This window comes from Lonchura striata, chromosome 3 (assembly GCF_046129695.1).
Source record: "Lonchura striata isolate bLonStr1 chromosome 3, bLonStr1.mat, whole genome shotgun sequence".
Classification (NCBI taxonomy): domain Eukaryota; kingdom Metazoa; phylum Chordata; class Aves; order Passeriformes; family Estrildidae; genus Lonchura; species Lonchura striata.
Window position 1 is genome coordinate 49,746,820 of NC_134605.1, and position 25,198 is coordinate 49,772,017.

At 36.1% G+C, this 25,198-nt stretch overlaps 1 protein-coding gene across 3 annotated transcripts in view; it reads right to left on the bottom strand.

The window, feature by feature from the left end:
* The window catches only part of UTRN (utrophin), a 305,876-nt gene that overhangs the window by 73,574 nt on the left and 207,104 nt on the right, over positions 1-25,198 (bottom strand). For all 3 annotated transcript variants that reach the window (XM_077782132.1, XM_077782130.1, XM_077782131.1), the window contains 4 exons: positions 14,767-14,896; positions 4,777-5,045; positions 2,530-2,676; positions 1,087-1,165 (listed from right to left, as the gene is read on the bottom strand). In XM_077782132.1, the coding sequence (XP_077638258.1) occupies positions 1,087-1,165; positions 2,530-2,676; positions 4,777-5,045; positions 14,767-14,896 (625 nt within the window). The remainder of the gene's footprint in view (positions 1-1,086; positions 1,166-2,529; positions 2,677-4,776; positions 5,046-14,766; positions 14,897-25,198) is intronic.

Here is a 25,198-nt window from a genome sequence, read left to right on the forward strand (position 1 = left end):
TGATCAGGTTACAAGTTTCAGTCTACAAGAGCTACAAAACCACTGTGGCAACAGTATGCAGTATTTCTAATAGGGCTTTAAAAAAGAAATAAATCCTATACTTTTAAAGTTGTTTGTTTGTTCTGTCAATTAAAAAAAAAAGGATGAAATGGCTCTAGGAATTGCTGGTTTGCATAACAACTGCAATATTTTATATACACTGCATTTGGTTTACTGAAAAACCAAGTGTCAATTCAAAATAAGAACATGGTTATAACGTAAGTCAATAAAAAGAAAAACAAGATTTATTTAGTGATTCAAATTATATTAGCTATACAGGGTCATACACCACTCCAGAATATCTGAGAAAGATCTGCTCATTTTTATGTTGACTTCTCAACTCCTGCAATAATGTTATCTTTTTTATAGAAGCTCTCAGTCAAAAACTGGAGAGGTGATTGGCTTAAAATTCTGTATCACTAGCTCTGATGATGGCAGGTAGGCTGGAACATCAGGAAACCAACATGTTTCTCAATACCACAACCCATGCATAACAATTATATCAATGCAGTTTTTGACTTCTTAGTAGATGTGAGATTATATGCTTACACCTCTGAAATGTTTATTAAAAAGATGAAAGGATAGGTCCTGAGGAAGCAATGCATGTTTGCTTTTCCCAGCCCTTTGCTTGAAGTTCCAGGAATGTATGACACAGAGCCTTTAAAAAAAAGAAAAATCCAGGGAGCTCTTCTTTTGTGCCATCCCAGCAAGTGTGGAAACAAAAGGAAATGGAAGAAAGAGTTGGCAGAGGATGAAAAGATGTGGTCATGAGCATGCAAAGATTCTGGAACAGTCACTGGTCAGACACTGCAGCAGAGGACAAAGAATAAAGCAACAAGGGCACAACCATCTCAGAAAGACAGAGTGGGAAGCACACTAGTAAAAATCTCAATGAAGTTATGAAGATGAAACACATCTACATAAACAAGGAGATAATATAATGGAAGAGGAACTTCCTCAAGCTATAGGGAAACATGGAGTAAAGTTCAGGCAGCATTTGAGAAAGCTATCATATCTTACATGCATTCATTAATTCAAGGAACTTACTGGAAAGAAAATGCTGTGATGCAGGTCCAAAATCTCGATGTGCCTCCTGTAACTGTTTAAGGCGATCCTCTACGGACACCTACATATAAACATATGCACTCAAAATCTACATTGCAACACCAAGGTCATGATAAGAAAATCACTTGCTTACATTTCTTCTAGTGAAATCAACTTGTTTGTGTGTCACAGCAATTATGTGACATCCACCTATTTAAGGCTACATATTTTTCTTTCATCTTAATGAGAATAATGTTTCTATCTTGCAGTGTTCTGGTGCGAGAAGTGTAGACCAATAACAAACAACAGTAGTTTCATGGTGACTACAGCTAGCTGCTGAAGTTTCTGATCTCCTCCCAGCCCTTCTGCTGTCCAAATTCCCATAGTCAGCAGGTCTCAGCTTGATTGCATTGATCTTATGCTGCCTTTCCAGCACAGAACCATTTTGGAAGACAGTGTTTCACTGGCTGACATGATGTCCCTCAGCTTAATTGAAACTGTGGTAGCAGTACTTTGGTTGCTTGGTTAACTAAATTTGAGAGGACACACACAACACTCCCCCCCCCCAAAAAAAAAAAAAAAAAACAACCAAAAACTGACAAATAAAATAAGAAAAGAAACCCCACTATCAAATTATATTAGGAAAGATCTGATATAACGCAATAACAGCTTTGACTCTCAGGAGTGACTCATTCAAAACTACTGGCCAACAAACTGGTGCCTAGGTTTTGAAAATTCATTCACACTGCCCTCATTAGAAATGTGATAAGTATTTCCTACAAAAATAAACACAAGAAAAGGAGGAATTTCAAAAATTCATATATTAACTCTTAACTGATGTAAGAAACTTCACTAAATCATTCATTGTGAAACTAAGTATGGTTTCAGCTGTAATCAGACACATGGATTTACCTTTCTCAGACAATTTAAGCAGAATAATCATAACTAGGCAATATGAATCTCTAAACATATCCTCTTCTGCTTTTTATGCTAAATTACTATAGCAGATGTCTTTTTATAGCTCTACTAAAACTTAAATCACTTTAAGTGAAATTCCTACAAAAACTGAACACTCAAAGACTGAATAAAACAGGTTTCATACAAGCTGGAAACACAACAGGAATTTTTACACCAGTTTTTGGTGACACAGATTTATGCAGAAAAATCTACTGCTACAAGACATAAAAAAAAGTAGCAATAGTTCCCATTATTTCCCAGAATTTAATGTAGTTTCCTGTTCAAATAAACTGCTGAAATAGATTGAAAGGAAAAGCTTTTGGCCAAGCTACAGCAGGAAATGTAGCTTATTTTGTTGCATTGGTACTAACAGAATAACACCTTAGTGACAGAAGTAATGAACAAATGTTATAAGTGAATCTTTTCAGAAAACAGGAGAGTGAGAAACATCCCTCCCCCCACACCTACTGTACATAATCAGAAGAATACCTGTAAAAGTTTCCACCGCATATTAAGATCATCCAATTGACGAGACATCTTTAAAGATGGATAAAGGTCAAGTGGAGACAGCTGGCTGGACAAATCATTCACTGTTTTAACTTTTAAGTTGATGGGAGCAATTTCTTCTCTAAAAGCCTAGAAGGGTAAGAAACACAATTATGTTCAGCTGACATCTGAGAAGCACAAAAGTGTAAACTCCACATGGTGCTGACCTGCCCAATGAGGTTTATGCTAAACAACTGCACACAAGTCAGTTCTCAGCAAAGAAAGTTCACTCACTTCAATATCCTTGCTGTATCACTCATACCCACATTTAAGGTAAAACAGGATGAAACTTACTGAAATGCCCATAAGCAAATTGCTACCCTAAAAGAATTTATTGGATTTTTTTGTGGCACTGTATGCCTTTAGAGCTTTTCTTTGCAAAAGGAAATAAACAATGCTATATTAGGAGCTTTAGCAGCACAGAGCCTGCCAACTGTTCTCAAGAAAAAAATTGTTCAGTAGCTATAGTTTTCAAGTATTAAGCAGCTGACAAAAATTCAATTTAAAAACTATTACTGAACTAGCAAAGCATGAAGGAATGTATCTTCTAAGGAAAAAGAGTAAAATGTTTTACCTGATTAGAACCAGAGAGTAAAGCTATCACAATGACTAAAAAGAAGTAAAAGGTTTATTGAATCAAATTGAACTAAATATAGTATTAAGACAAATGGATGAAAGTTTAGTTACAGTTTAAAAAATGCTTCAAATGTCTTGCTTGCTGTGAGCAGTTAAGTGTTCAATCCTATAAACAGTTTGATTAAACATCATTAAACAAGCCCAAAACAGCTGAAAAAAAAGTATTTTCTTTGGACAATTTAATTATTTACCTCCCTTCAATAATCAGCCTCATTAGGCCAAGGAACAGAAAGAATATACTGTCAAGAAAGAAACACTGGGTTTCTGGACAGTCAGTAGGCCCCTATTCCTTCACAAATATTACAGTTTTTCCATAGCAATGAAAAATCTGAAAGACTTTGCTTTCATCTACTTTACAGAAAAATCTATTAAGATATGACAAATCACTTCTCAGCACGAGAACAAGGAGCTATTCAGCATTAGCGTCTTATTTCTTGCTTTAGTATCTATATTAAAATATAAGAGAAGAAGGAAGAGATTCATTACTCTTTTCAAATCAACAGCAGTCTGGATATTAACTCACCTTTGTCTGCCTTTGTTTTAAAGATTTCAGTTCCATTAACCTTGAAAGTAACACTATAATTGGGAGAATGAGGATGCTCACATTGCTTTACATGAAATAACGTAGCCCTGTGAATTCACAGACACTGTATACATAGACAGAATATCTACAGAAACCTGGTTGCAGCCCATTTTATTCTTCTAACACCAGTATCCTATGCTGAAGACACGGATGGTCAGGTACACAACTCCAGGGTCTTATAATGCTTTGCTATATTCATTCTTAAGCTTAAAAACTGAAAATCTGTGTTTGTGAAAGAGAATCTTAGCAGTAAATGCCAAATTTGCCCAAAACGGCAATCTTCTCTACCTACATGTGCATACCCACACGTTCTCCTGGAATCCATGATATTCACTGCACTATGCCGTTTCCAGTCAGCTTTTCTGGACAATGCTGTCAGAAGATATTCCTTCTTTGGGACCTTTACAGTACCAGGTCCCTACCCAATCCATGCAGTTAAACAGGGGATGACTACTACTTATCAAAAGCAGCCATGCCTTGGGATGCTGAGCCCTGCATGGAACCCAGGCAGCAAGAACTGGTTTGCCCATAACAACATTATATGGTAGTATGTGTTCTTCAGTTTGAAATAACTCTGGTGAGAAGCCAGGCTAAAGTAAAAGCAAATGCGAATTTGCTCATACAAAAAAAAATAGACAATAGACATGTTTAGTTTGTGAAAGTTAAGGAACATAAATTAAAACTATGTATTTATTTATGTATGATTAAGAAAACTCTGAATGTTTTTCTAAAAAGAGAGTTACATTTGATGGCCAAACAGATCTGTGTGTGTATGTAATCCCAGCCAACACTGGGAATGTGGCCCAGCTCTGGACTTTATTTGAAACTTCAGATACCATCTTTAAAGACTTTATGCTGCACATGATAATTTCAGCATATAGTGTATAAATATCTAATATGACTAGAGGGACTAGAATGGAGAGGTATGACACACAAACAAGCTAAGTATTTTCCAGTAGTTCCACACTTACCGTAGTTTTCTCAATGTGATCTGGTAATGAATCTATGAGCAAGTCTCCTACAGGTTTCCAGCCATTCCTCACATTTTCAGCCTCCTTCAAGTCAGCGTCAAGGTCATCCATGGCACACTGAAGGTCTTTCAGTTTTTCTAATGCTTTGTCCACTTGCTTCTGCCAGATACTGGCACTGGCATTTAGGTTTTCCCATTTCTCTTTTACCTCTGATGACTGCTTACGCATGGCTTTGGCAATCTTCAGGGCTTTCTCCTCAGGGGTCAATTCTGCAGAGGGAAAGAGCAGTTATACTGTTTATTTCTTATTTTTGTCTAGTTAAACAGATAGAGCTCCTGAAATACACACTCAAGACAGTCAGTAAGTCCAGTGTCAACTGATAATTTATTTCAGCAGGTACAAGTTAGAAAAAAGTCCGCCTTGCTGTAACTGAAATAAATCTCAAGCACTCCTACTGACAACACAATTCTTATCAGAAGAGAGGAAACTATTCCCGACTTCCATCTATTATGATACCCACAAAGTAAAAGCAGCTTACTGCTGATTTATTACTTTTGGAGGGACAGGGAAAGGAAATATAAGATCTTCCTTCCTTCCTGGAAACTTCATTAGGTAATCTTTGCATCATCTCACATAGATAGAGCAAGGACAGTGCTTTGTTCTTGGATCTCTTACTACTGCCTTTCATTGTGGCATCAGGATGTCTCTTCATATTCAGTAGCAAAACCCAAGGTACACTAAGTACCATGGGGGGCCATGGATCTGCAGCACCACATCAGTTTTTCTATGTAAACACCGAAGTCCAAAAAGACTGGTTTAAGTAAACCTACAAATATTCTATGAAGCTGTTGATGGAAAAAGAATCAAACTTATGGTGTACTATTTCTCACAAAGTTCAGGCTTATGTGTCTAGATCCCACACAACCCAGCAACCATGGAAAAGCTTCAGTTTGAGACTGAGCAAGACCCAGACAGCTTGAAAGCTAAAAAGAAAGTCCTAAAACATCCCCAGGAGGTCCTGCTGCCTACTGACCAGGGGGTCCTTGCTGAGAAAAACTCATGGGAAACTTCCTTCAGCAGGGAAGAGTTGCTTTGGTAATGACAAACATAGCCAGTCTCAGAGGATTCCCCTTCTACACAAAAGTAGGCAGAGGAAACAATAATGCAAAAAACTGAGAACAAAAGAAGAAGCAGAGATGTGACATTCACTGAAACTAAGCCAATTAGCCTTCTATTCAGTCCTATATAAAAGCCCTGGAAAAGGTTCATCACAGTACTCTTGTGATTAAAAGTCAAGTGTTGTCTATGAATAAATTATACACAATCATGTAAAAATAAAAGTACCATTTTTGTCAGAAGTCAGATGAGACATACCATCTCCCATTTACTGATAGACTGTCTTTAAAATCATTATAACTAAGCTTGGAGTTTCTACTGTGGTTGGAGGAGGGTGAGAGGGCAACAGACACAAAATGGTGTGGGCAGGAAGTTTTTGCTTTGCAAAGACCAGATGAATGTCAAAGTAAATGCACAATCATGGCTGCAAAAGTTACCCTACTATGCTTCTTTGTATGCAATTGCTGACCCATAGCACCCAATACAGAAAAGGGTATTGTAAGTAATTAACACAAAATAAAACATTGAAATACACTCCAATTTCTTGAGAAGTCACTTTTTTCCAGATTAAAAAGTAACAGGGAGTTGTCTGGATCACAACCAGAATTTCTGCCCTCCAATTCCATGTATTTATGCTGTTTTTTCTTCAAAAGTATTTTTTCAAACCTTAGCCTATATAAGTCTTGATATATGCTAGGCTATGACCTCTAGAAGGGTTTTCAACAAGACAATCCAGACACCATCTGGGAAGAAAAAAAAACACCAACCAAATGAACAAAAAGTTGACCCACAATGCAATTATAATTTGTATTACAATTGTTGATACAGGGAGAAGAGGGTGTTGCCAAAATCACAAGGACCTTGCTGAGAAGTGGTTATGTAGGAGAAACGGCAAATGAGGAATGGTAACCAGAGCACAGTGGAAGCCAAGAGGAATCAACAAGAGCCAACAGCACCAAGGGAAGGGAGACACATACCCAGGCTGTGGGTTGTGGTGTGTGTTTTGACCTCAAAAGAGGGAGCCATTTGAAGAAAGAGTGCAGCTGAGCGGTAGAAAAGACATTTTGAGCTTACCAAGTGTCTTAGGTTAATATTTAATTGACTTGTTGGGTGTCATAAGCTATTACATGAGAGCACTGCCTATGTGTACTCTGCCTGTAAAAGTAGATATTGTACCCAGGCTTAGGGACACTGCAGTGGCAAGAAGGTATTGAAGAGGAGAAACTTGGAATGAAATGACCATGAGAAAACCCACAATGCTTAACTAGATGCAAAGAGATACGAACAACATATGTAGCTGTGGGATACAGAGATGTGGCAGTAACCTACAATTTGCAATACTGGCACACCAGAACAAAGATGAAGACCACAGCTATGCTTTTATAAATTGCACCTTGTCTCTGGATTTACAGCATTTTACAGTAGAATAAACTGCATTATAATACAACATAATTTTGGAATGATCTTTACCCTAAAATCTGCAAAGAAAATATTTCTTTATTTCTTTTGAAAATAAATAAAGCTCATGCTCTAAGTAAAATCCTCTTCAAGGAAAAAAATAATTCTTTTACACAGAAAAGGACAGCTGCACAATGCCTATGTAAAGACATCAAAGAAGTTGTTACCATAAGTACTTTGGGAATAATTCACCTTTGAGAATAATAATATTGATGAATGAATGGGAATTCACTACAATCCAGTAACAAAGGGACTGTGAAAAATCTAGAAGTCAAGCAGCACCAAAAGACCAGCATTTAATATTACAGATTCTCTCACAGGCTGAGGTTTCCTTTCATACAGCTTAAAGGTTCTTGGCAACCAAGCCTCAGGAGTGAAAGCTGCAAGAGTTATAAATGAAAATTAAGGGAGCATCCAGAGGTGGAATATCTTACATAAGGTAAGGCTTCATTGAAAGGGGACAGAAAATTACAGACCTATTGGATAAAGCCTCCGAATACAGGAGACACTATACCCAGAAACTGGACTAAGGCAAAGTTCCATATATGCAAAGCTGCAATCCACCATTTTGATCCAACATCATGCAGTGGCATCATTCTTTATCTATTGTCAGAGTGAAAACCTAACAATTCTGCATAAAAGAATGTTGTAAGACCTGACCAGGTCTACAGTAGATTATAGCCAGTTAAACAGATCATCTGCTTGACAAAGAACATGTGGAAAGCTTTATTGTAAGAGCTGAAAATCTTACAAAACTTTGGCTTTCCTTAAATGTATTGGCACAGCAGATTCAGTGAGTTTTTCTTGCTCTAACAGAGGCAATAAGAAAAGTGGCTGCAGCAATAAATGAATTGAATGTAGCACTTGGGGATAGGTTCAGGGGTGGTTATGGGGGTGCTGGGTTAACAAGTGGATTAGATAATCCTGAAAGTCTCTTCCAAGCTTGATGATTCAGTGATTAGAAGAGGGGGACAATAGCCTGACTTCATCTGGCCAGCTAAAACAAGGCAGCTTTACTCAGAGAAGAACTAGTCACTTATCTGGGGATGGGAAAAAGATTCTAGAATGACTGGGGCGATACAAGTATCCCAAGAGAACTGAAACCCAAAACATGTTTGAAGACCATGTGTCAGTGTTATTGTGCAAGGATATCTACTACATATTGTATTTGAAAAATATTAATACATTGCAAGACTGCTTTATTTTTCAAACGCTTTGGAAGTGCTTGTAAATCTTGCACTAAAAAGACATTTACTAGGGAAATAGAGCAAAAAAATATGCTTTTATAAGCTATAAACTATTCAGCATATATTAATTTAAGAGAAATACATCTTGTATAACTTTATTTTCCATCACAAAATCCCAATTTATTAATGAATAACACATTATTTTTTTTCAAGCAGAGATCACATTCTCCAAGATACTAGTTCCATAGCATAAAATTGTAAATCTCAAAGAAAGTGTCTTAACAGTAAGATTTTTCTTCTATTAGTCTGGAATTCATTTAACCAGCCTACACAAACCAGAAGGCAAGATTCCTTTTTGCTGTGAAAAAATTTTATACAGTAGTCATTGCTCTTTTGTTCCTACTTAATATAAAGTCTTCTCAATCAGTTTCATCAGTGTCTTCCCACCCCCTTTTTTTAAATGGTACTTATTACATTATCTTCACTTCAGCAGCTACTCAGAGAGTAAGAACAGCCTATATTCTTTGGACCATCTGTTTACCAGAGAGGAGATATTAACTGACCTTGCAGTCAGGAAAAAAAAAGTCTTCTGCCTTGAAAAGAAAAAAACCAATTTGATTTTATTATACATTTTCTGTCACAAACAAAGCACTGAAAGCTCCAAAAACTTTTCTGTGTCTCTAGCAAAGACTGAGTGCCATAGAAGGAAAACTTTCAGGCCTGAATTTTCAGCATATAGTTTCCTTGCACACTTACATATACAGATAACATCAGTGAAGAAATTTCTTGCTTAAGAATTTATTTTAGACCTTTAAAACTATTTGGCTGTAGCAGTTCTCATTCCAATCAACCAACTAATCCTTATTATGTAGCGTAGTGGTCTTTTTACACCTTGCCAAAATTACATTAATTTCCTCTCATTTCTGTTAAATTCTTAACCAAATATACTGGAACTGGAGATTATTTCATGTTGCCTCCTTCTCACATTATGTCAAACACTGTCTCTTCCTTGGTTCAATCAATCTTTGCAGTAAAAACAAAGGATGACACAGCACTGTGCTCATGACAAAAACTTTCAGAGCATTAGAGTAGGCACAATGGCCCATTATCAAACTCCTACACAGAAGACCCAAAAGCAGGGCTATCATTGAATCATGAAGTCTTTAGCATTGCTGCAGAGAAAGCATTGTCTGAATTTCTAATAACCTTGACAGAAAACTTAGTCCTGATGTGATGGGGAGAGGAAGTGTAAGAATAAGCAGCAGTTAGTTAAATGTAAACACGCTTCCCACCTATAGAGAACACCCCGAATTTCAGGTAAAACTGGGGCACAACAGAGCCTACAAGTCAGGAATGAATATGACTAGGTTTATATCCCAAGGTCCTCATGAATAAAAAACCCCCAAACAATCAACCAGTAATAAAATTAACCATATTGAACTCAGGCCAGCCTGTTTCCATTAACATTCCCTAAGTTTGCACTTCACAATACTCAGCAAGTGGAAACAATTTCCTTGAACTTTACTAATATGGCTCTGAGCAGACAACCATATGGACCCTACAGGAAGAATTTCAAAGCTTTACCAAAGTGGACTAAACTTATAGGGTGACCAAAAGATCTAACTGAAAATTAGAGAGAAAAGTATGTTGTGATTCTGTCATGGGTAAATGAACATTTATCATAGGAAGAAACTCTTAAAAGTCATGAATGAATGAGCTCCAACTAAAACAAAAGCAGTAATGTTGAAAAGAGCATAATTAGTTTCTGGATATGATTCCACTGACTTCCAGTGGGCTACATCCTCTTCATTCTCATAAGCACTTTTAATTTACAGTCAAGATTTCATAGTCAGTCCAACTGCACACCAGAGGCAAAAAAGCTAGAGATACAAACACAAGTGATTTGGAATAGAAATGCTGCCTGGCATATAACTGTTATATATTAGAAAAGAATAAATTGCCTATTTTCAGTGAGATCTTCCTTGAAAAAGGAAAAATTATGACCCAGAAATTTACCTAAATGTCAGTGGTGGTAATCAAAAAAGCTTAGCTTTTATTTATGCCAGAAACAGGTACAGATATTATCCTGCAACAAGTTTAAATAAAGTATCTACATACAATTCATTGATACTTATTAAAATATTTCTTTTATAACACAGATGTGATTTATGGGGCTTTCTATTCAATTACTAGGAGATAACATATGGTAAGTATTTATTTTTAAATGCTGTGTTTATCACAACAACCTTTGCTACCAAATAGCAGCTTTCAAAGCTAGGAATCGAATTGTCTTAAGAAAATTAAGTTCCTAAAGTAGTTAGACAACACTGCCAGAACCGTTCACTATTACAAAGAGAATCAGTCTAGTGGCCTGTGATGACCTGCTAGGATGTTCCACTGCTTCAGTGAAAATATAAGGACAGAATTTCAGCAAAGCTCTATCATTAGTTCATAGAACCCTGGGGACATAAAACATGAAATCCGCTTTCCTTTGTCTTTCCAACGGCCTGTAACCTTACAGTACATGGAATTAAGAAGCCAGCTGTAACTATGCCATAGAGAATTATAATTAACATTTTTAGAGCAAAGTTTTCTCCTATACTATGGAGAATTGACAAAATATGCCAAAAACATAAAAATTTTCAATTTCTTTAACCTGTCTATCCATCAAATTCAGCAGCTGGCCTGCTGGCTTATAAATCAGCTCCATTCAGACGCTGAGGCAGCTCAAATACAGGCAGATTGCGAAGCTTGCTTTTTTGTGATGGGACCTCTCTACAGAAACATGGCAAAACAAAAGCAGAAAAAAGACAGATGGAAGATATAATTGACTAAGAAAGCAGTTTCCTGGAAAATAGAGAACTCTGTCTGTGCCAGTTTCTCTCTGGTACAGTAGAAGGCAAACACAAGAAGCATAAGGTGAAGATGGGGAAAGAAGAAACAAGGCTTACTCATAACTTGAAACTACATTATTGTCATGTTTGAAATTAACAATACCATTACAGAAAATAATGGGTTATCATAAGGCATGCTGTTACCAAATGTTCTCTTTGGATGGAACAGTAAGTCCTTCAAACAGGTCTCAGTCAGACAAGTTCAAAACTGATTCTGATCAGTTTTGTCCTAAATCTGTCTCATTCTTTGCCCTTGCAACAAGACCTCTAGTGACAGAGAAAATGATCAAAAATATTTATTAAAAAAAAATTAGATTCAGAGGTTGAAGAAAATAGAAAACAATTTCACAACCTTTATCATCTTCATATTAGCTAACCATTCCCCCAGAACAACCCCTTCCCTTATACAAGGTAAGAAACAACTTCAAGAAACGGTGATTTCCAATTAATGCAAATTTGAGTTAGTAGAATACTTTTGCTATTTCTATTATAGAACCAGCCAAAGCAATGTTCAAATCAAGACTGTGCAGTGTTGACTGTTTGTCAATATTTTTAGAAAGCAGACTGTCAGTTTAGAATCCATAACCACACTCCACATTTATCAACATGAAGTGGACTTCATTGAAGTTAACAAGTTAACTTCAATCAACTACAGAGAACACCAGTGACCAAGGGCCTGACAGAAAACAAAAAAATTAACATCTTAAAAGCAAACTAAAGCTCACACCCTTCAATGACAAGAGTCAATCTGAAGAAAAATTGTGTGTGTCTGGCTGTCTTCTAGTTCAGATATTAAGCCGTCTGGAGACTGGTGGCAATAGTTGTCAAAAAAAATTACTAGACTCACTCCTAGGTGAAAATTAACAGCTCATTTTATATATATGAGCTCAGACATAATGATTTAAAGTCAGCTTTTGGCCTGAAGGTCTATTAATCTACAGAAAGTGCAGGCCTGTTCTTCACAGGGTGTGCGTACCCACTGCTGGCAGTGGGAGCTTCACAGGGGTCTCTGGGAGAAGAGGCTGGGGCTGCCCAGTGCCAGGGACAGCAGACTCCAGACAAGTCACCATAGGGCACACCTGAGACCCTCAGCCACTCCTGCAGCACCTCAGGGAAAGGGTATTTAAGAAACAGAAAACATCAGGGAGGAGGAGGGAACCAACAGGAGAAACAGCAGAGGAAACACCAAAGTCAGTGGAGGAGGAGCAACCCCATGGTAAGGCAGATTTTCCCCACGGAGACAGCACACAAAGAAAAGGTATGAGAGGAAAGAAGCAGAAGAAAGAAACTGCTAGGCTAACCATGAGTCACCACCTTCCCGCCCTCTCATGCCACTTGTTGCCTCTCTGAGCATAACTGGCATCACAACAAGGCTGGAAAGAGACAGGAATGAGGGAGTCAAGCTGAGTCTGTGAAAGGCGGGAGGAAAGCTGTGGTCTTAATGTTTGTGAGGATTTTTTCCCCACTACAGACCAACTTAGTATTTAATTATTTGTTTTAAATGGCAATAAATAGTTTGTTTTCCCCAAACTAAACCTGTTTGGTCCACAACAGTAATTTGTATGGGATCTGCATCTGTGACTCATCTGATCCCCATCCTGACCCATGAGCTTTCTCACCCATGTTGTTCCCACCTCCTGCCTCCTTTCCACTGCAGTGGAAGGCATAAATGGGTGGGTGGGAGTTTGGCTGGTAGTCAAGACTAACCCATCACATGCTCAAAAAAGAAAGTCCATGGAATATTGAGTGGAAGTAGAAAGAGGAAAAGAAGCTCAGTGCACATATATGAGGCTTCCCAGTCTGAACTTGTGACTGGTTTTCAGATATGATGACTAGAACCAGAGACATGCACACATCACTTGCAGGCCATGGCTGTCATTCCAATGCAGTTTACCATGGTCATCAAATTCCCTGTTATACTGTTCTCACTGCCATTGGTATTACACAATATAAAAACAATTTTCATCATAATAGACTGGATAGCAAGAATTTATGATGCATCTGAAGTTTGCTTGGCAGTTTGCATCCCATCAATCAACACTGACTAGATCATTGATATCAAATCCTGTTAGAAAATGAACATTTTGCATCAATAAGGTTTTATGTACTGGCATCAGTTGCACTGAGAGGTTCTGTTTTTTGAGAAGAGAACCTGCAATTTCAAGCTTCTGTATGAAAGAAGGCACAAATACACAAAGAGCATCCTTTCTTTTCAACTGCAAGGTTGCTTTTGCTTTAGACCAACTAAAACAGTAAATGCCATAAAGCAAATGGGTTTGAGAGTAAAGAGAAACTGAATATTTCAGGAGTCAGGAGTTCAAAACAGAAGTAAAGCTAAGGTACCAGCAGCACTAATCAATGAGATAAATGGTTAATTTGCCTTAATCGCCAGATATTCAAACTTTGTGATAAAGTTGAACTAGGGAATATGTAACCACTTAAAATTTTGTAGAGAAATAACACCAAGTATGGATGCAGGAGATTGTTTCCACTGAAAAAATTTAAGACGTTTGCAACGGAGATATATAAGATGATGTATGGACATAAACTAACTCCTGATAAAAGCAGATATACTGTAATTTTGTAAATTATACAGCACACTAAATTGTTAACACCTCATAGCAACAGATAGCTCTGCAAAAGCAGATTATTACGTTTTCTGAGAACAGTTCTTGTGTAACTAAAAGTAAGGCTTCATAATGCTATAGTTTATATCACAGATATAACTTACAGAGATAATTTCCTATTTTGTGGAGGAGTGGAAAAAAATTATTAACATCTTTAGGTCTCTGACAGAATAATATCTCAACAAATACTATGCAAAAAGAGTTTCCAGGATAGCTGTGGTTCCATTCCTTAGCAATGATTCACTTAATATTCAAATCTCTAGGATTCTGCAATGACTGCCTTCCTAAAGCTGATTTATTTTACTTCTAATGGGATACACGACTAAATATGCTTATTTCTATTTGTGGAGTAAAACTTTGCAGTAGACATATGGATGTTTGAATGGGAATCCTTGAAGTACTATTCTGACTACATTTAAGGTGTGTATATTATTGTGTTAAGAAAAAAAGAACAGAACTATCATTAGTATTTTGAACCAAAAATTGGAAAAGGCAGATGAGATGATTCTACTTCTTCCATTAAAATGTAAGAACTTACAAAACAGAGGAGTAACTCTTGAGTCTAAAACATTGAAATAAAAGCCATCAGGATGCCATTTAGAAAATTCTGAGGTCTGAGCAAGTAACTGGGATATAAAGTATGTACTAGAGACATGCAAGTCCTTTCTCTCTTTTTTTGACCCTCCCCAGCAGTGAGTATTTTCTGACCTGTTTTTGAATGCAAGCTCCTCCTTGGTTCCTCAGGCCCCTCAATTGGCTGGTTGGCAAGGAAGACTCGTGCCTGGTCCACAGCGTTGAGAACGGTTTGCTCTTTATCCTTCAGTTCACGCCTCAGTGCCTTTTGGGAAGGGAAAGAAGAATGCATTTGTAACTTGCCTTTGTAAACAATATCATTTTCTCTGTTTTCATCTCTCCAACCAGACCTGCCTAGTGAGTGAGTAATAGCAAACATTAATCAGACTGCAAGATAAAAATGCAAATTTTACAAAACAGAAGGAGCAAGAAATTGAGGGTGGAAGGGTAATTTTTAGGAAACTGACTTGAAAAAAGGAATACAAGAAACGTGATGATGCTAAGTTTAAAAAAAGCCTAATAAACTGAAACTACCACATTAAAATTCCATTAGAAAGTAAATTTAATGGTTTATTGCTTTCAACAGGATTGCTAATATATAGTAGATTGCTATATCAGACTTTACTTTTTTGATAGCTGGAATAACAGCAAATTGCATCTACTGAGACTTCAGAAAAATATTTCACAAATGCTAAGATGAATTGCAAAAATAGTTAACATTCCTCAGAAAATGAAATGTCTTGTTTCTGTCTGCTATTTACTAATATTTTTAAAATTTAGAAAACATGCATCAAATTTTATTATGGTAACACATTCTGAAAAAGCCATCTTTTAAATTACTCAAAAAAATATTTTGATCTTTATTATGCAAAAACCCTTTGAAACTCATACACAAGAAAAAAAAATCTATTTTTATGTAAGATTTTTTTATGGTGTTGGAAATAAATTTCAGGATATTTTTCTCTCCAGCACTTATGACTTTATTAAAGGGTTAAGTGTTACCAATCTTTTTTATAAAAAGGTTGTAAGTTATGTTATATTCATATATATACATATATATATATATATAAAAACAAAAATATATAAAATACGTATAATAATATATAATAATATAATAAATATATAATTATCTTATATATATTTATTTATATATTTTTAATATAACTTATGTTTCCTATGAAGCATTTCCTTCCAACTTAAAGCATAAATCTGTTCCACCTCAAAGGAAACTGCTTTTCCTGTTTTATTTGTATTATTTTCTACACACAAAACCACAAAAGAAGATACTTTAAACATTATTAGAATCCTAATTTTATTTTTTACAATATATTATTAGTCAAGACTTCATTTGCTGTCACAATTTGCTAAGGCCCCATTCCAGATTAAAAAAAAAAGCAGTTAGTGCTGACAACATTATATAATAAAATGAGTGTTCTACTACAGAAAGTTTGAAAAACAGATACCATAGAAACATTACAAATGCTGTCTTATCATTTTCATGAGTTAGTCTCTTGATGCAACAATCACAAAAAATGCCCTCAACTTGACTTTAGCTTAGCAGGAGGCATGATATCATTTTTCTTCCCTCCTCCCCTACTGCATTCTTTTGTCTTCCTCACCTTTCAAAATCCTTTCATTCTACTACTCTAAATAAAATAAATAAATAAACATGTAAATAAATAAATACATAAATAAATAACCCCAACAAAAATTAAGCACTGAAAACACAGTAACCTCCATGACATTTAGGAACCTGCATTATACAGTCCAACTTTCAGTAAGCATTAACTGTTGTATTTATACAAACGCTCCTCAGAACACTGTTCTCTGTATACTTCTGAATAGCAATAATATTCTTTGTAGGGTTCAGTACGTACTACATGTAGTAAGTAATGAAAAAATTGCCATTTAAAAAACTTCTTTATTGAAAAAAATATAAATACAGAAATTGAAGTATTGTAAAAGCAACATTCCTGAAGAATCTCTTCAGTTCTTCACAGTATGTATCAATATTTTAATTTCACATTACACACACTAGAATAAGACACTTTGAATCACCCACAGTTTATAAATCATTAAAGAATTCTCTACACAGGAATTTGTTTCAAGAAAGAAGGAAGACAGTATTTATGGCTCGAAAAATTCCCCATTTAAAAAAGACGTTTGGTTAGTAGAACCTGTGTGGATGCATCAGTAAAATATAACGTATTTTAATTTCAAAAACTTTGTCAGAAACAGGGGGCTAATTAATACACTTTGAAGTAGGGAATATTTCTAGAATTATTTTTCTCCCCTCCATATAACTTCCAAAATATTTCCAAAGCATACAAGAAAAGGGAGGCTATGTCACATTTTGAGTATGCTAATAAATTGCACCAGTTAGAAACAATCTAGAGATGGATCTCTTTTGCTCTGTCTCTCCTGTTTATCCTCACATAGTGTGTTCCATCAATTCCTCCTGACCCTCAATAAAACTTCAATCTTGTTTGACCTAAGAGACCTTGATTTAATTCTCCAACATCCCTGCCATTGAAGTAGTTCAAATTGAAGTTGACAACACAAAGATTTTAAAAGTTTGGCCCATACAGCTCTTCAGCTAAAAGTCATTCATGGCAATCCTTATCAATATTTTTGAAAGGGAACTCTCTTAGCATGAAATAAACCATACACTGAATAATACTACTAAAATAATTTAGCAGTAGAGTTGAGCACACCACAGACTTCCTAGATTATGCTTTGTTTGGGTTTTTCCTTATACCACAGGTATAAAAAAATGCACTCAGACTTGCATAACCTTTTCTTAGCAATACACAACATATTTCTCTGTGTCTCTCTGCTAGTAAACAAGAGCAATGAGACTACACAATGCAAGGATAACCAAGCACACCAATAATACTATTTCTTGTCCTAGCATACCTCTGGAATAAAACAAAAAAAGAAACACACTAATAAATCTGATCTTGAGCTGAAATATCATCTATCTTGAATGGACAAAATAAAGATTTCATTGGAAAAATCATACCTGGAGAAACACTACAGAGTAAAAGTAAGTCATAAAAAGCCCAGCAAAGAACATAAAACCTACACTACTGATTTTGCTGATTTTAAAGATTTTTCTATAATAAGAAGTACAATCACATATTGTAGTGGTTTATTTAGTTTTTCAAGAAATTCCCCTCCAGTGGCTATTTAGAATGGATGTGCCTCCTTCAGCAGAAAAGGATATTACTTCATTCTCCTTTTGTCATTAAGAACTAAAACAGTTAAAGCATTTTTTGGCATTGAGTGGAGCACAGCTTTTAGTGGAGGGTGAATTCCCCTCCTGTTGCTGGCTATGTCTTTCAGGGAGAAAATTAAGCGAAAATTGATACTAGAGTTTTGGTATAGATTCAATGGGTGAAGGTATGGCAAAAATAAAAACCTTTAGAAGCATCTCAAAACTTGTCACTGAAAACTGCCCACTAATAAGCTAAACACATGGATGCAAGTATTTTTTGAGCCTTGTTAAGCATGCAGATGTGAATACAAAATGAAAAAGTGAACACTGAGCACAGAGATAACATTTATTTTGCCCACACTATGCTTTTTTTTATGTTTATAAAGCACAATAATATTTTAAAGTTATATTGGTCATAAAAAAGGGGCTGTACACAACTTCGGCAATAATTCATACCACTGCACTTCATACAACAATTATAAATTGCAAAATTCCTGTATACTTTAGGTAATGATTTAAAATTAAAGCTTCACTTCCCTCAGTAATCTGACAGGTGACAGACCATTCAATCCAACTTCTATGGTTTACACAGTTCTGTTGCATTTGCAAATCCATTGTTACTTCCTACATCAACCAGGACGTGCAAGTGTCTTGGAAAAACCAACAATAATTTTAGACATTCTTGATTCTTATAAAAGAGGGGGAAAAAAATCCTGAAAACTTAAATCTGGCATGCTGATGCAGAATCAACACAAACTGTTTTCATAAACAATACTAAACAGTACTAGCCAAAAATACTTTAAAAAAACCTGTTTTGAAAAAAGTCTTCCACTGGTATATGGACATGTGCTTACAAAACTACACTCTTTAAATATTTTATGCAGCCTGAGACAAAGCAATAACTACAATCAGCACTGCAGCATTCATTTTGCAGGTATGAGGTCTCAAGTTAGCCAACTATGGTGGAGTAACCCATGACCCCACTGACACAATCCTCCTCTCAGGGAAGAGAACAGAGGAGCCTCCATGATTTTCAACCATGAGCCAGTGATTTAGTCTCCATTTTGATCTGTTCCTCTTTCAGTGACTGTGAAACATATGTTACTCCCTTTAGAACTCTGGAAATACAGACAGATAGACCAGTTGCTCTGTTACATCAAGATAAACACATTTGCCCTCTCTTCATTAAAGATGACTTGATTTCTAATATAAAACCCAAATCTTCTTGTAAGATTTTAAAGGAAGTTGCCTAAACCAGGGCATTACAAAATTTCTGTTGGAAATGCTTAGCAGCTGAAGTCTTTTCCACTCTTGAAAAATTTAAAAGCTAAAAAACTTTTGCTATTGTGATTTTTACACTGTTTAGTGTATCCTGAAAGCACTTATTTCCTTCAGCTGCACCTTAAAATTGTTTTTTAAGCCTAGCAAGTGGACTTCCAAAATTACTCACTGTTAATTTGCAGTCTCTTTTTCTCTTTTGATTTGTACAGACTTGTACAGAATAATTCAAGGAACAGAAATGCTTAATAGTTCCAACAGATGAAGGCAAAGCTAATTTCAAAGAAAACACATGGGATGTTTCCTAAAACCAGAACATATTTAAATCAGGTCTCATTATGCACTCTTTCAAGGAAGTAAAGATGCATTTTATTGTAACTCATATCAGTTCAGCACACTGTAGCCTTATGTGCCAATCAGAAGCTCCTGTAGCATTTAATTACTTATTCATCTTTATTCTGCACCCGGTGCTTGAAAAACTCCTGTTACTTTCATACACCAAAATGAAATGGAAAAAAATAATCCATGGCATTTAACAGGATGGGAAGAATAAGCAGGATGATTAAGAAAACTTAGAGTGAGATGAGGAATTGTTTATAAAGATCACACAGATAAAGGTTGTGACTGAGTCTCTGCCAGCTGTCTCTACAGAATGAACTAGAAAGAAAATAAGCACAGCATGTTTAAAAACTGTTCCTTCCTGTCAGATACTATTTAATGGAACACGTACACATAAAATTTTCAAAGTGCTTTGGTCTCTGTACACATCTCTATGTAAAAGTCAATTTTATGTGTCTACCCCATCTGATAAGGAAAATAGTCAAATAAAGAGCAATATTTAACTTGAGACCGTGCAACCCACCATGCATTTACCTTTTACTACTTCATACAAAATCTATGTAGCAAGAGAAATATTGAAGGAGACCTAAAGATACAAAGTCACATGTAGCACATGAGACTTTAAATATGAGACTGTATCTTACATGTTCTGATAAATCAGTGACAAACAGCAACCAACACCAGAATAGGGGAAGAAAAGGAAATATGAGTGGGGGTGGGAGGGAAGCAAAAAAAAAAGAGGATGCTGTTTGCTTTCATAACTCAGATATATTGAGTATTTTAGATTTATTTTTTGATAGAGGAATCTAAATAGACATCTCAAAAAGGGCCAAAGAGAAGTGCTAAAGGCTGCATTTTCCTAAATTGTCTCTCAGTTTACCATTTGCCACTTGCGCTCTCTTTTGCTGTAGTGTCAATAAAGAGTGTGCAAATAGGGTGTCAGCTACAAGGGTTCAACGTTAGTGTAGACCTGGAAGTCACATCTACAGCAAATTCCTATTCTTTGCCTGCATGCACAAGGAAACTAAACTGAGAGGAATTTAAAAGTATACATGTGGGCAAAAGAGAATTAGCCTATGCATGCTAGTGATCTTTTACCAGAGGCAAATAAATGTTAGCTTACTTAATACTTTCCCTTTGATTTATCAAAATAAATGCTTCAGTGCAGAAATACTTTTTCACTGAGACTGTCTTGTCTCTTGAAAATTTCCCTTTGCTCTCTGGAGGAGTGCATGTGCTCATGGCTACTCACTGAAAACAACACCCACTTCCAAATATTCATTAATAGACAATCATTACATAAAATAAGCATCTAAAACATCACTCAAACAAAGTAACTTGCAGAAGTGCAGCCAAAGAGATAGAGGGAGGAAGTATGCTGTATCACTGCTGCTCAGGCTTAGAGAAAGGAAACACAAAGGTGTCACTGACACTGTAAAAACTGATAACCAATAAACTGACAATCTCAAATTGCATCTGTATATTCCTGTGACACACTTTACTATAAAAGAAGGGTAACTGACTTTCTTCTGAACTTGTTACAGTTCAAAACCAGTAAGGTTATTTCCTCCATTTTCATCTAACAGCATTTTGAAATCAGGAGATGTTTTGAAGCCTGCTTGGAAAAGCCACACTCAACCTTGTGAAGACTTTGAAAGTCCTCCTTTGTGCACTAGAAAAGAATCAAGTATTCCAGCACAAAGGCAGAAGTAAGGATCATTGTCACACAGATTGCTTAAAAAAAGACATTAAAAAGCTATTCTTAAATTAAAGATCACAGGGCTATACTTTTCCTTAAAAACTAAACTCTTTTTTTTACACAGTTAATTTTTCAAGAAATAACTTAGTCTTTTCTGAAGCAAGAACTGCAAGTCCTGTTTTTCACAGAGATGCTACAGGATCTAAATCTAACTAGACATGAAGGGAGACCCCACTTAATTGAGCAAAGATTACAAAAAATGAGGCATAATGATGTTCATTAATATGTCTTCTAGCGCCAATCATCTTATGTAACTTCATTTCTTATTTCCTAGTCCACTGAAATGAGACTTTATTTGTGTTTCTAGGTCAACGATAACCAAGACTTGGTTGCCTAGAGAAGTTTAGAAGCTCAACAAAGCATAGTCTTTAGGGACTGGAAAACATGGAATGTCTAAAGGCATTTCTTTCTTTTTCTTAAAATTTATTTATTTTTATTGGGGTGAGTTGTGGTTTAAATATGATTAGGAACTATGCTGGGGAAGAGAAACCCCACACCATGCATCCTTGAGCTAATGCCAATGACATTATTGTCAGAAAGCTTTTATAGAAATATATAATTATTTTCCTAACAAAAGTGAAAAGACAGGTTTCTGTGTGCTAATGTGAATTCTCTACTGAATCTACTACTGAAATCCCCAGAAATATAACTACTTTGGCCAGTGGAATCCTTTTGTGATGGGCTTGCTACACAGTGCATATCCACTGAACTTGCTTTGTTGGCTCTTTTTCTCTTCTTCAGGAAAGCAATTTTTTAATTCAATCCTTACTTTGCATTTCTTTGTACCATGAGTATTACAAAAGCATCATACAAACAACAGAACAAAATCTGATAGAACATGCCTATTTTGCTCATCCAGCAAGTTTCTAATATAAATGAGCATATTTTGGTTTAAATCCATTGTAATATGACAGCTAAAAAAGGGTATGAGAATCATTATATTTGATGACCTGCATAAACTACACAAAAACAGTAGATTAAAACAGGCTTGGTTTACAATGCTATGCATAGGAAAAAATGTTTTTAGTGGAGCTTTTAGGGAAAAAAAAATCTGTTTAACATAGCTAAGCAGGATTTAATTCAAGAATTCATACAGAATGTACTCCAGAGACAGCAAAAATACCTGAATCAGTGTGGAGACTGAAAGACGAAGAGAGAGGGAAGCTGTTGCAACTTTTACTCTTCATGTAGTGGAGAAAAAGTATTTACTTTTACACAACAGCAGTCATCACCCTGCTAGCAGTGGAACCAATTTTCAAATGCCAAACTGCCTGTAAGAACACATTCAGTTTTACATCAAAAGGACTACAGTGTGCTTTTGGAGAAGGAAAACTAATCCCACCAAACTCTACTATGGAAGCATGACAGCTATCGGATATCAACAACCTTGGAAGACTTGACCTCTTTTGATTTTTGTTTATTTTATAGTAAACCAATAGTGTCATCAGAGGCATTTTCATACATCTGTGATCAACAGAATGCAGGAAGAGAACGAACCCTCTACTTGCTCTATTTTTCTTTTGCCTGTCTCCCCAGACTCTGCTCCTAGCTCCAGTCAGAAACAGGACAACTACTTTTATGTAATGTAGGTACAAACCAGAATCTTTAATCTAAAGTACACAAGAACCAGTGTCCAGACATGGGGGACTGGCAGTAAGAAATCAGTAAAGATAAAATAACGTTTTAGACTATCTGCCAAAACAACCCTGAAAATCCCCACAGGAAAAGATCACTGTATAATGCCAAGTAAAGCATTGCACTGAGTCAATTTCAAAGACATTTTAAAATATTATATCCTCTAAAAAGCAACCTTAAAGACAAGGCAATATACCGTCAAAAAAAGGATCCTTGCATTTCAGATAAAACTGTTTTGTAAAGCTGTTTGCAGAACAGAAGTTACATTTCTTCCACACTCTTCAAAGCTGTACCTCCTTTGAAGAAGCAAAGGAAATCTGTGTCCTCGATGCTAACTCTAATTAGCTTCAAACTGTGTAACTGTTCACTGCACAGTGTATAACTGGGTAGCTTTGGATAACAGTTAATACTCAGTTACATAAAACCCAACAAATGAGTTTATGGCGGAAACACTGTCAGCATCAAACTCCATCTTTTCTTTACGGGTAGCAACTGGTATAACTTCTGCTTTTTATGTCACAAAATACTCACAGAAAAAGGGGGAGGGATAAAGAACACAAAAAAAGCATTATTCTGTTTATGCATCCAAAACATGTACCGGCTCCAGCCTGACACAAGACACACAAAACATCCGCTGCATATTAAATGCTTTATTATTTACTTAATTGAGCAAAAGCCCTCAAATATCCTGTTAGCACTGCCTATTTTCCTGTGCCCTCAGCAATAAGCATCTATCTCTTCAACATAAGAGACACATTCCTCTTTGCTTGCTGGCAACAGACTGGCTTGGGTTTGCTTAGGCTGTGTGATTGCTGAGCATTGATGAATTGCCATTAGTTTCTTCAAGCTGAAATGATGCCACCATTAACAAGTTGGGTGCTGCATTGTTGTTAAGAGTAGTTAAACTCAGGTCACCTTTTGCTCATTTTGTGTGATTAAGATTCCTCTTCATTTCTTCAAAAAACCACCAATGGGACAAGTCAAATATGTTTGGCATCATAAGCTACCTCACAGTTAAATGGTACCTACCATATTAATGCAGAGATCTTGAGAAAACTTTTAGTAATTACAGTTCAAACTCAATGCACTTAAAAGAAACTTTGTGATATGCAGAACCATGAACATTAATTCAATATACAAAATTAATTCAATATACAAAATATACACTTTGTGAGCATGCCCACACCTCCTGAGAGGTTTCCTCTACATGAGCCTCCTTAGCGCAAGAGTACATCAGCATCCCTGACAGTGAATAGTGATCACTAAGAAAAAGATGTACTATACAGCATCACCTATAAATTATAAATAATCAGATCACTGCAAAAAGTCTCAAGAGAGCCTCTCCCGTATGAAAATGGTGTAAGGGGATGAATATTCCCTTTAGGGGAGGAGGAAGCAAAGGCAACAGAGTCCAGCTGAATATTGAAGCAGAAAAAAATGCTAGGGAACAGTTGCAGTTTGAGGCTAACTCTAGTGTTCCTGCTCTGTATGCATGCATGCATACATGAGAGAGGACTGCTACTGGAAATCCTTTCAGAAGCAGAAACCCTGTCAATGTCAATTACTCCTCTTTCTTAGAAACAGTCACTTTGGTTTCTCTTCGGAAGCAAATGGTCCAGACAGACAGATGAAAAATCACCAAACAGCCAAACTGTCTTCCTCACCACAGTCTACTTCAATCTCCCTCATAGCTTTTTGCTCTCAACTCTTCCACTATGGCTTCCCATTTTCAAAACTATCTAAAATGACAGTGACTTTGTAAAGCTGTTGCCACACAGTTTGTTACTGTGACATGATAGATTATGCTGGATCTCTGCTTTGGGTCACTTTTCCAAAATTTCCTGTCTCTGGATTGTGTGCTATTATATCAAACATCTGCTCAGTACAGAAAGATTACTATAAAACCATTACTGGAAAAAATAAGTAGTGTTTGAAAGAGGAAATACTCTACTTCAGAAAATTTTCCAGGCATTTATGAGAGAGTCATAAGGAAATAATACCCTAAGGGCAACATGACTTTCCCTTCTGCTTAAGTCACCTCCTTCAGCTCATTCTAGTTGCCATCAGAAATTAGAGGAACATGAAAACACAGAACCTGGCACCTCTGTAAGAGCCAACAGCATTTAAAAAAGAAAAAAAAAGGTTAAAAAGGCAAGCCAAGTATAATATTTCATATATTATATGGCACAGCAGCAATGCAGGAGGTATCACAACATAGTTGTGGTGGGGTGGGACTTTTTTTTTCCCAGTGTGGGGGATGTGCATTTGTTTCAAGTAGCAGAGAATTTTCCCTTGATATGAGTCACACAGAACATAAATAACAAATAGATGTCTGCTGG